At 41.1% G+C, this 12747-nt stretch overlaps 1 protein-coding gene across 1 annotated transcript in view; it reads left to right on the top strand.

The window, feature by feature from the left end:
- The first annotated feature begins 3317 nt into the window (after positions 1-3317).
- The window catches only part of LOC148144527 (scavenger receptor cysteine-rich domain-containing protein DMBT1-like), a 49230-nt gene continuing 39800 nt past the window's right edge, over positions 3318-12747 (top strand). The window contains exons 1-6 of the mRNA XM_087975381.1: positions 3318-3435; positions 5329-5643; positions 7337-7654; positions 10293-10610; positions 11798-12115; positions 12200-12655. Coding sequence (XP_087831507.1) covers positions 3318-3435; positions 5329-5643; positions 7337-7654; positions 10293-10610; positions 11798-12115; positions 12200-12655 — 1843 coding nt within the window. The remainder of the gene's footprint in view (positions 3436-5328; positions 5644-7336; positions 7655-10292; positions 10611-11797; positions 12116-12199; positions 12656-12747) is intronic.

Here is a 12747-nt window from a genome sequence, read left to right as displayed (position 1 = left end):
CCACTGATCTGATAGGGATTTGTTGTTTTCCAAAAATCTCCAGTTAGTAAAGAACATCAAACATCTGATGAATGGATCAGCCTGCAAGCCGTTGTTTTAGATTTTTCCTGTTCATTTTCAACGACGAATTACGTTTTTAAAAAGCAATAAAGATTTAGCATTGAATTGTAAGGATATTGCTTACGCATGATAAAGAGGTGAACGATCAGTCAAGCCGGTGAATGCAGTTCACGAGAGATGTTGTACAGCAGAGATTGAATAAATCACAGTGAGCGACCATCTATTAACACATGGACAGATGACCCGTGTCGTCTGATTGCTTGAAAGCATAAAGGAAATTATTCTGGGATTCAAAACAAGCAATTCGAGATTTATCGAATTTTAAAAATAAACTGCATGAGATAGTATTCTCAAGAAGCTAAAAATCATCAAACTGTATCGCACATTGGGAAAAAATTTACATTAATTTGAATTGAAAATGTATTTTGATTCCTCTATCAGTTTCGGAGAGGAGGACAATATATTGTTAGTAACATCAATAACAGGGCAAACTCAGTAAACACTTGATTATTTCTTTTAAAAAAAGAAGCACACAGCGTGTTCATCTCCATCCTGTCCCCAGTGCAGTTGAAAGTGGGTTAAAAATACTGACAGCAATAATTTGTTGGCAATGAGGATAGGCATTGGAGCAAATTAAGCAGTTTGTGCAAAGAGGTAGCATCGGCCCCTTGGACCGAATGACCTGTGTTGTGACCAAAGAATGGTTTATGGACAGTTACATATTGAACTGCTTCTTTGTATGCACCATGAAACTTCCTGTTCCAGGATTGGGGAAATGGAGAATTCCTGCTGGATATTGTTGATGAGTGAATCTCGTGATGCTGTCGCCATGTTGATAGGGGAACATGATAAAGCCGTATATTAAAGATGGCCAACACTTAAAAAGTAAATATACTTTCGGGAGTTTGTTGCTGACGAAGCACTGATAGTCATTGTTTATTTCATTATTGCTGATCGAGTAAAATTTCTAAGTTGCTGAAATCTTTGGACGGGGGTGCCTTGCATTGATAACTGGGGAGTATTGTCGCTCTTTACGGGGATCATCACAATGTTGAGGAAGGTGGCAATGCAGTGACGAGCTGTACAGTCATAGAGTTGGCAGCGTGTCTCTCTGTCTAGAAACAATTCGGTTAACTTTAGAAGAAAACTAACAATATTTGATAATTGCAGTAATTATATTTCCTGCTTTTATCAGTTTTGCATGAAATGAGGGTGTGAAATTTCCAGATATCATAAAGAGTCATAGCACGGGGATAGACCCATTGTCCCAAACTGTTCCTTGCCAACCAAAATGTCAATCCACACAAAACCTATTTCTCTGCACTTGACTCATATCCTTCTCAACTGTCCCTACCCATGTAATTGTCCGAATATCTTTTAAATGTTGTTAATGTACCCACCTTAATCACTTCCACTCTAGCTTATTCCATATACGTACCACCCTCTGTGTAAAATAGGATTATTTGGCAAACTAATGATAATTATTGCCCGCATTTGTTGCATTTGGTTTAATGGATTTCTACTTTTAAATTGAATTGTAACACTTCAATTTTCATCCCTCTATTTCAGGCAGACTTGTTGAAACTCAGGACGATAGTAAAGGTAAATGTATGTTATTTTCATATGGAGTCGAATCCTATATTCTGATGATTCCATTCAAACACGAATTTGGGCTAATGGTCTCCTTGCCTCAATGTTCAAGTTGAACAGTTGTTTGTTCATAACTAATGGGGGTGTGTTCCTCCTGTAGGTTTCTCATTTCAGGGTTTTTTGGGAGGAGGGTGTGAAGGATCAATACCTCCTCACAGTTCTTACTCAGAGAGAGAGAGAGAGACTAAATACGTGGAGATACTGTGGTGTTTCAGCTACACACACAGTGCTGCTGTTGGAAATTTATATGAATTATCTCACTCACTATTGAGCAGTGACAGCATGATCACATGACCATACATCCCACAATATTTGTGGTTGTGGCAGACGGAAGTGCTGTTTCATGTTCAGATGTTCCCAGGGCGCATCAGTTGTGTTTTTGTCGCTATTCCGTGTTCAAACATCATATGAATGAGAAATAAAAATCTTCTCACGTTGGCCAGTTTAGAGGAATTGTTTTCGTGGAAATTGTTCTCTGACACTCGCTGTCTGTGAGTGAGCATTTTTTTTTACAAATGACCCTTCGCCTTTCACCATCCACAAGACATATCCTGAGTTATGTTGCGATAGCATGTATGTTTACCATGCCCTCACTCCTATTGCATTGTGAGAAGGGAATGCAGGCTGTAAATGGAGCTTTTACAATAATGCAGTGTTCACTTTGGTTGCTAACTCTATATGTTACAGAGACTGTGAGGCTGAGACTTGAGAATGGGGGCAGTCCTTGCGCTGGCCGAGTGGAGATTCACTACAAGGCGCAGTGGGGAATTGTGCTTGATTATAAATGGGACCTGCCAGATGCTGCTGTTGTGTGTCGGGAGCTGGACTGTGGGACCGCGGTCTCTGCCCCGGGCGGGGCTCACTTTGGACGAGGATCCGGACCCATTGTGACCTGGAATGTTCAGTGCAGCGGGTCCGAGCGTGCCCTGCGGGACTGTCAATCATTGGAATGGGGCGACTATTCCCTCTCACACAACAATGATGCGAGTGTCATCTGTTCAGGTAAAAGTCTACTGCCGTTTCTGTGCAATTTTATACAAGATGGTCCTGTTTGAAACCAGAAAGGGATATGTTCGTTAAATGACAACTGCCCATTAATTATTAAAATATTAATAATAAAATCACCGATTTATTTGGTAGCATGATATAATGTGTGATTATTTGAAGATAATGGGAGAGGTGAATACTCCTGTTACTGTTTCCACTCCAGTGTCGCTTTCTGTCGGACCAGGGCCAGGAATCTGTTGTTGACCACAAATGAGGTCGACAGGCCTGCAAGGCCACACCGAGTAATGGAAGAAGGTCTATCCAGATGTGCCAGATCTATCATTAATCAGACATATGTTCATCAGTCAACAATGTGAGTTAGTATTACATGATTTTTTTCTCATGCAATGCGTTTGTTTTCAGAGCACGTCATTCCGAGAATGGTGCCTGGGAATGCCCCATGTTTCGGCAGACTGGAGGTCCTGTTCGGTGACACTTGGAAAGCAGTGTGTGGCCTTGACTGGGATTTGCAATCCGCCAATGTGGTCTGTGCGCAACTTCATTGTGGAGTGGCCATGTCTGTTTCAAGTTCTGCTCTTTCTGGAGGCAGTACCGTGCTCATGGGTACGGAGGTCTTTAAATGCACGGGCAATGAGACTCAGGTGATGATGTGCCCTCGGTCTTCAAGCACTCACCGGATTTGTACTGGACACAACAATGTCACCCTGATATGTTCAGGTGAGTACAGACGTACTGAAAGAAAAAACAGATTCATTTCCACTTAATATTTGTAAGAGTGATGACGCTGGGATTTCAGCAACAGTGACAAATCTCGACTCATCCTTAAGGGTTCTAGTGTAATCATGCACAAGTGTGATGTGATAACATATATACACACAAATATTGGAAATTAAATATTTTGAAACGATATCAATTATATTGGGAAATACATTTCTTCAACCGTCTGCACTCAATTTATTTTAGTATCAATATTGATTAAAGGTCGATCACTGACGATAATATTAAGCGTTAGTCGATGCAGATTCATTGAAGTGAATTCATGACAAGCCAATAGTCTATTCTCTGATTCTCCCTGCCCCGATTATATTTTTGAACAATGTTACCAGACTGTTGGAAATCATTGAAGATCACTGTTCCAAACAAATTCTTCAGCAAGATGTTCCAGCTCACAAAAACTCGTAGGCTGATAAATATTATCATGCTCATTTATTCACCATCGCATTCTGCACCTTACTGGCGATTTTTCTGATTATCTGACCTTTCACGTTGGTATAAATTTATCTTGCCTTCGTAACACATTGTGCTTTACAACGGTATGCATTTTGTCAGTAGTCTGGTTCACAACATTCGGATATGCAACACACCCTTTACCCCAAGCCTTAATATTACTGCCTGTTACTCTTTCGATGATCAGCTAGCCGAAAAAGGTCCTCTTCCTTGCTTTGTTCAAGCAGTTAATATTCTCGCATACCTGTATGTGATTCAGCTCTATTGTTTCAAAACGATCCATTGCCTGTCCAATACACATTTGTTGAAAATAGAACCCTGTTCGCGCATCTATTCGAGTATGGCTTATCTGCATCTCCTCAAGCACCAGGACACACTTTATGCATTATGTGTTCCACATAATTTAACAATGCGTTTCTATCTTTCATATGGCATAAACAATGGTTTGAACTCATCAATATTTGATACCCAGGCTAATTTTGAACGGATACTCTGCATCTTAATGCAAACTTGGCAAAGTTCATGTCCCATTCTCCGAAATGATACACGTTCGCAACTTATAATTGCCTTCATTACCATGACCTCGATGGTTGAATAAAGGTTGACATTATTGCAATTGCCTATTGCAGCCAGCGTCTGATGCACTGGTCATGATTTGGTCACCTGGACGCTCTAAATTTTATTTTACAAAATACTTTTCCATATAATAAATATCTCAGTTATCTCAATCTTGTAAACTCCTTTGTTGTCCTTGTTAAGAAATCATCTTCAGATATAAATATATGTTGAATGCATTTGCCTTGTTAGCCGCACTGAACTGTTGCATCCCTGACGGGATCTGTTATTTCAGTTGGCTGAGTGACTGGGTTGCGATGCAGGTGTTGCCAACAGTGTTATTTTATTAACTCCGCAATCCGAAGTTGCCATGAAGATCCTCACCTTCTTAGCTAGTCCCTCAAATGACGAACGGCGAATATCAGGTTAATTCACCGCCAGTGTCGCTCTCTAACGAGTGAGTAACCATATGTTCATCAACACTATGCTGACTTTAACATTACTGCATGGTCTCCAAAGTCTCTCTAAACACCACGAGCAGTCGGGACCAAAAACCTTATCCAACAAGGGACTGCAACATGTAAAACGTTGCGTCCTCATTTTCCAGATCAGAGATAGATGATAACAAGCAGTATTTTGAGAAAATACTTTCGCTGTGAGTGTTACAAATAGTTTCATAAAATAAACGGAATTGTTTTGAAAAATTAAATCTATGATGTCCGGATGTTGATCTATGAATGGATGAGATTCAATCTATTTTATTTTTTGCATCTTGCTCCAGTCTTCAGGTATTTGCAAACATTTGTGTCTTAATCTCCTCCAAAATAGGGAACCGTGGACCCCGATTGGTTGGTGGGGAGAACAGGTGCTCTGGGCGAGTGGAGGTCTTGCACGGAGAGCAGTGGGGAATGCTGTGTGGTGTTTACTTTGGTTTACAAGACGCCAGTGTGGTCTGTGAGCACCTTCTATGTGGGACCGTAAAGTTGATCCCGAGAGATGGTCGATTTGGGAGGGGAGTCCTACCACCGTGGAAGGAAAACTACAAATGCCGTGGAAACGAGAGACGATTGTGGGAATGTCCAGTTTCACATGGGGAAAACTTCAACTGTTCACGTGGAAATATAGCCAATGTCATCTGCTCGGGTGCGTCATCTGCCACAATCGTTCTGTCACTGAACATAGCTTCTATGCAGTCAAAGTTCTAAATTATTTTATTTATTCCTTCATGCCGTGACGCTGGTGAGGGCATGGTCTGTTGGCCATTTGTTATGAATCTCTGCTTAAGCTGTGTACTAGGGCACTTCAGAAATTCCTTACCTGTTAACCATACGGTCAGTAATCCGCAGTCATATGTCGCTAGAACCAGTCAGACTTGCAGATGTCCTTTATAACGGAAACTTATTAACCAGATGAGATGTTAGGATAATAGATGATCATTTGACTGTCACTATCAAAGAGGCGAGTTTCAGTTCCAGATTGTTAACTGAGTTTAAACTCCACCATCTTCCATTCGGGAATTTCCGACAGTTGCAGACTGTCTGAACCACCAGATCCAAGTTACGAAAAAAGAGTTTACGCTTGATTTGGTGGAATGACTTTCTCAGTTGTGCTATTTGAATTTTCGGAAGTTAATGTGTATTAAATATACATTATTTTTAAAATTTCTGAACCTGTCCTAAATACCATCCGAGATGACAATTACTTTCCTAAATCTCTGCATGCAACTGCCGCATTCTTAAAATGTCAAACCCCTGTCGCTTCAAAAATCCATCTAATCTGCCTGGTTTACTAATTCTGTTCGTACTTCGAAACTTTCTGTAGTGGTTTAGAACGGGAATATTGCACTAACATTTAACCCGGTTGTAATTCATATATTTAGTCGTTCAGGGGATGGTGATGTCACCAGTGAGTCCAGGTTTTGTGCTGATGCCTGATTTATTTTCAACTCAGTTTTTTTTTACACTCAAATAAATAGGATTCTGCCACTCATATGAGCCTGAAGACCTTGTAAGGCAGGTCAGATTTCGATACCAAATTTGATTCCCTGACAAACATTAGGAGCTGGATGGGTTTTGTTTTCAATGCTCCTTCATTTCCTGGATCACTGTCTGAAACTAGGCTCCAATTCCACAGCATACATTTACCAACATTCCCCCAGCGAAATGCATAAACCATCTGAATTACAAACGACAACACTTTAGCGACATGACATTCTTCACAAATGTCTCTGCAGAAATCACGTGTGTGTATCTTCTAAAAAGGTTTTGAAATGCAAATAGGATGAAGACCATTTTCAAAAGAAAATGGTGAACATCAACAGAAATGTTAGTAAGTGACATCCTCACGTTTTAAAACTTAGCAGCCATCCCAAATTATTACAATGCTTTTTATGTCATAATTCTCCTGGTGTCCTCAAAGAGACTTGTTCCAAAATCCCCTTTATCTTCTTGACCGTTGTCTCAGTCATGTTGGGGGGAATTTGCTCAGTGCAACGTGTTCTGCCGTCAGCAATAAAGATAGTGACAGCACATAAACGGTCAAAGCATTCTAGTGGTATCTGTAGACTGAGAATCGAACTCAATGGATGTTGGCACATGACGAGACTTTATTTTCAACGTATGCATTTCCCCATTGTCACAGAATAACAGTACTTTTATATTCACAACACACTCAATTTGTTTGACAAAAGAAATGTGGTGGCAAAGATGAAAGTATTAGGAAAAGTAATTGGACAGACTATCTTTATAATTGAAAATCATACATTTTCCTGTGATTGTCAGTTCTCGAATATCTGTGTTCATTTCAATTGCTGTTCTCAACAACTCTTGTTTTGCAGATGAAAATTGGGCGCTAAGGCTAGTGAATGGAGAAAGCCGCTGTGATGGCCGAGTTGAAGTTTACTACGAAGGAAGATGGGGTGGAGTGCAGGACACCGTGTGGGATCAAAATGATGCCAACGTTGTCTGCAGACAGCTGGGTTGCGGTTATGCCTTAGAAAAGTATAACTCTTCAAAGTATGGGGAGAGTGATGGTGGTCCGTGGGTACATGTTGTCCAGTGTAATGGACAGGAATCACAGCTCCAGGACTGCAGGATCTCCAAAACATTGACTTCGTCTGCCACTGAAGGCAGTGCCGTGGGTGCCCTCTGTTCAGGTGAGTAAATTCTTCACTTTTTAACCTGCTCAGAAATATCAAACCAAATAGCCTTCTACTGAGTAAAGTGAGAATGCACATTGCTTGCTTGTTAGTGTCACTCAGAGAGATTGTTTTTCTCTGGGATGAAAACAAACGAAAGGCGGAGTAGTGTATTTGTGTGCGGGGGGGGGGGGGGGGGGAGTACAGATGGATGAATGTGAGAAATGAACACAATTTGGTTGTCAGATACAAGCATTACAGTTTCTTAACACAAAGTTGAAGTTGACACCCGTGCACAGGAATGCGTTAGTTCTGATGAAGAGTCAGTCGACTTGAAATGCTCACATGTCTTCCCAAAGAGGCCATTAAACCTGCTGAATTTCACCAACAAATTTCTAATTTTGTGAGAGTGATGTTGGCGTGGCGATTTGAAATTTTGATGAGAATGAATATAAACAGATATTGATCAGACAGGCAAAAATGCGGCGGCGTGGGCGATGGAGATTAATTTAAATAAATGTGAGATGCGGGTTTTTACAACTAAAATCTGAGGAGGATTTATACTTTTAATGGAAAGGCTTTGAGGATTGCTGCCAAACAATGAGATCTCGGTGTGCAGACTCTAACAGCATTGAAAATGGAGGCATGGACAGACAGTGCAATGAAGAAGGTGATTCGTACACTTACCTTCATTGATTAGTGCCATTGAATATCGGAGTTCAGAAGTCATGCTGTTGCTGTACATTGGTTGGCCACTATTGGAATCATGTGTGTCATTCTGGCCTCGCTGTTAGAAGAACAATGTTGTTTAACTTGAAATGATTTAGAAAGGATTTGCAATGATGTTAGCAGAGTTGGAGGGTTTGACCCATGGGGAGAGGATAAAAAGACTGGGGCGTTTTCCCTTGGACCGTCGGACGCTGAGGGGTGACATGACAGAAGTTTATTCTATCAGGAGGGGCATGCATGAGGTGAATAACATTGTCCCCAGGATCGGGGAATCCGAATTTGGAGGGCAGAGGTTCAAAGTGACGGGGAAAGTTTTCTAATGGAACTGAGGGACAATGTTTGTTACAAAAGAGGTTGCATGTATGAAATATCTTCACAGTAAGATGGTGGAGGATAGTACAATTGCAGCATTTAAAAGGCATCTGGATTTGTGAATAAATAGGAAGGGTTTAGAGATTTGTGGGCGGAATGTTCTCAAATGGGAGTGGATTAATTTCGAATATGTGATTGACATGGAGGAGTTGGATTGAAGGGTTTATTTCTGTGCTGGACATCTCTCGGAGTCCATTAATCTAAATGACCGTTAATTTTCAATATGTAGAGGTGACTTGCCATCAATCAGAAAAGCAGTTTGCAAGCAATGAGCTCAGGGAAGGTCTCCTCTCGTGTCAGGTGTTATGCTGTTGACCTGATGGAAGCTTCACTTTTCCTGTATAAAGATCATAAAATGGTTCGTTAGAAGCTGAAGACAGTGTTTTAAGGGCGCACAAGTTTATTCTCAAACTGCAAGAAGCATGATTTAGACCAGAGCAGAAAACTGTGTGCAGTTAAGGAATCCATGTCAGAGGATGGATTTGACAGTAATGGAGACAATGCAGGGGGCAACGGATGAGAGATTTTCTTGAGATGAACAACATGTCGCTATGAAGACAACTTGGCCAGATTTGGATTCATTTCCTTTGAACAGAGTCGACTGAGTATGGGCAGGATTGAGGTGTATAATAAGCAAGAAGGAATCTTTCCCCTATGTTATGCAATTGCTTACCTTGTGGCATAGAGTTAAGGTGATGGACAGAAGGTTCAGAGGGACCTGAGGATATTCTTTTTCATCCACTTGGGGCATGGGAGTAGTCTGGAACTCACTGCCTGTAAATGTGGTAGAGGCAGAAACGTTAGGGAAATCTAAGATATATTTGGATGTGCACTTGTGATGCGAAGGAGTTAAGGACGAACCCAAGTGCTGGGAAATGAGATTAAAATATTTAGGAGCTTGTTTTTGACAGAAACAGAATTGGTGGGCCGAAGGTTCTTTCTCTGTGCTGAAGACTTCTTAAATCCGTGATTCTGTGAATTAGTTCTGGACCTTTGTATCTAAGTACACGTGATAATAACCTGAAATGACTTTTCGTCCCCTTTCAGTATTTACACTTCTACAACTACTCAAAGTGCTACTGCTTTCACTCCAATATATATGTTGTCTTTCAGTTATATTCTCGTAAGGTATAGTATTCCCATGTGCGCTGATGAATGAAACCTGAGACGGTATTTATATTGGACGAACGTACAGCTATGTGCACTATAAAATAGGGTGAGCATTAGACAAAGTAACATGTGGACAGACATAAACGGAGTGACTGGATAGAGAAAGCACAAATGCAACTGTTTGCAAAATATTTCACGGAATGTTCAACATTGAAAGGGAAACTGAACCTGGCAGTACCAAGTGCAATAAGATATTTTGAAACATTTATGTGCTATACATTCTTGCTAAAAGGTTACACTTGATCGATTAATTTTGTAAGAAATTATGTTTCAGCACAATAAGTACTTCTCATGAGAACATTTAAAACGCTCTTTCCTGTATCTATACACTATGTGGCCCTGAGTGATGAAGGGAATGTGCATTGAATGTGTAATTTTTTCACAGATCACTTTCAGTTAAGGCTGTCAGATGGTGGAAGCCCTTGTGCTGGTCGAGTGGAGATTTACTACAATGGAATATGGGGCTCAGTTTGTGATGATTCATGGGATGTGGTAGACGCTGAAGTCGTTTGTAAACAACTGGGTTGTGGAAAAGCACTGGGTAAGACACTCCCTTCCTCCTCTGGACCGGGCTCAGGCCACATTTGGTGGAAGGATGTGAAGTGTTTTGGAAACGAATCATTTCTCTGGGAATGTCCTTCAGTACCATTGGGTCACCAAGACGACTGTTCTCATAAAGAGGATGTGAGAATTATGTGCTCGGGTGAGGCCATTCTTCAATGCTTTTACTTTGCGCGAATGTTGTAGGTGAGACGTCATGCTGACGTATGTTCACTGAATTCGAAGGAATGTAGAGCAGCGGCAGTAATTTTAAGAAACGATCTCTGACACTTACATGCTGCACAGAAAGTGAAAGAGCAATTCGTTTCTCTAATCTAACTTGCTTTTCTGTCAGTTTTTTTAACCTTCTATTGATACAAGTCGCGTTTGTCATGAAAAGTGTCATTTTTGATCTGTTGTCACTACTCCAAGTGGATGTCAATATTGTCCTGATTGTCATAAAGGGTTTGCTAAAAATTAATTCCAAATTTATGATCTTTACTTTTGTATCGAGCCAACAGAAATATGAGACCTGTTCGTGTGTCTATCGAACTATTTGTGACTCGAAAATAAAGGAGTGACTTTTTTTCTTTATGTTTCCGAGCAGACTTCACTGCATCACACACAGCTCCTGTCCAATTGTATCAGACCTGTACTGCTTGTTTATTACTGTGCACTTGCGGTTTTCATGATTTTTCAGAAGCAGTAAAAATATTCCGTAATTTGCTTCCAACTGAGCAGTTTGAAACTTCCCTGGTGATACAAAATTAAAAGTGATTGCATATGTATGTATATATATATATATAATTGAACAGCCATGATATCAGAACCAGTTCCAGTGGACCGTCACTTCTGCAAAGTGGACAATTTACTTTTAACACAGGCTTTCTGTTTTCTGTCAGTTTCTGCTTCTCGACCATTTCGGATTCTCAAACAGTTCGCCAGATTCTAGTAGTGCCTTGGTCAAGTCCTTCTAAACTCCATGCACGATGCACATTTGGCTCACTCCTTTTTTCATTGCAATATCTGTCATGAAGAAAACTGAACACAACGATCCGCGGATGCAGCGAATCTAAAACAAAAAAGGAAAATTTCTGGAAAACTCATATGTCTAGCAGCATCCGTCGAGACAAAGAGACAACGTTTCATGTCCAGTGACGCTTCCTCAATTCAGAATACGCGTTACTGGACCTGAAGATTTGTCTGTGCTTTCTCTCTTCACAGATTCTGTTGAGTTTCTCCAGCAATTCACTTTGTTCATATCACTCATCCTGCTCGTTTCGGCAATCACAGTGCACACCAGCGATATGGACAATCTAACAATCTGGATATGTGTTATTGTTTGAACAGAACACAAGGAGCTGCGGCTGGTGAATGGAAAGCATGGCTGTGAGGGAAGAGTGGAGGTGTTCTACAATGGGACCTGGGGAACAGTGTGTTCAGACACATTGGATTCACACGTTGCCAAAGTGATTTGTAAACAGCTGCACTGTGGTGCGTTCCAGTATGTTGAGTACGACGCTCAATCATTCGGAGCAGGAACGGGAACTATTTGGCTCGATGAGATGGAGTGTCTGTCACACGAGTCGACACTGTGGCAATGTCACACAGATCCGTGGGGTCAACACGACTGTCAACACCGGGAAGATGCTGGTGTAGTTTGTTCAGGTAACATGACAAGCCTTCTCAATGTTCGGGTGTCATTTCAAACATGAATTTCCAATAGACTGAGCATCTTTCTCCTTCCAACAGAGAGCAATGTGACAAAGGAGCAGACCCTCAGTTCAACTTCCTGCCATCAACAATTAGGTGCGTCTTCGTTCTCTATGTGCGAATTCTTGGAGATTCTGCTTTGTACTGCATTCAATAATAATCAGTTCTGTACCACAGATACGCAAGACAGTGTGCACTTGCATGGAGGAAGCAGCAACTGTTCTGGCAGAGTGGAAATCATGTGCGATCAACGCTGGGGAACGTTGTGTGGCAATTCCTGGGATATAACTGATGCAAATGTTGTCTGCAGAGAGCTGGGATGTGGCTTCGCACTATCAGCCCGAGATGAGGCCGCTCTCTCCCAGGAGAAAGATGTTATCTGGCAGAATGATGTGAAGTGTAAGGGAAGAGAATTCTCTCTGTTGGACTGTCTCTCCGCAGCTCCAGCTAAAAGCAAGTGTAACCACAAGGAAATTGCCAGTGTAAAGTGTTCTGGTAAGATTGATGCTGACTGACGTGCGCCATTAATGTTAAAAATCAGGGCAACTATTTGATTTCCTAAGTTACATTGCCCTTTATAATTATTC

This window comes from Chiloscyllium plagiosum, unplaced genomic scaffold (assembly GCF_037043375.1).
Source record: "Chiloscyllium plagiosum isolate Xiang-an unplaced genomic scaffold, Cpla_swu_hap1 HiC_scaffold_27, whole genome shotgun sequence".
Lineage (NCBI taxonomy): Eukaryota > Metazoa > Chordata > Chondrichthyes > Orectolobiformes > Hemiscylliidae > Chiloscyllium > Chiloscyllium plagiosum.
The sequence above is the reverse complement of the archived record's forward strand: the minus strand, read 5'-3'. Positions and strand labels throughout refer to the sequence as shown.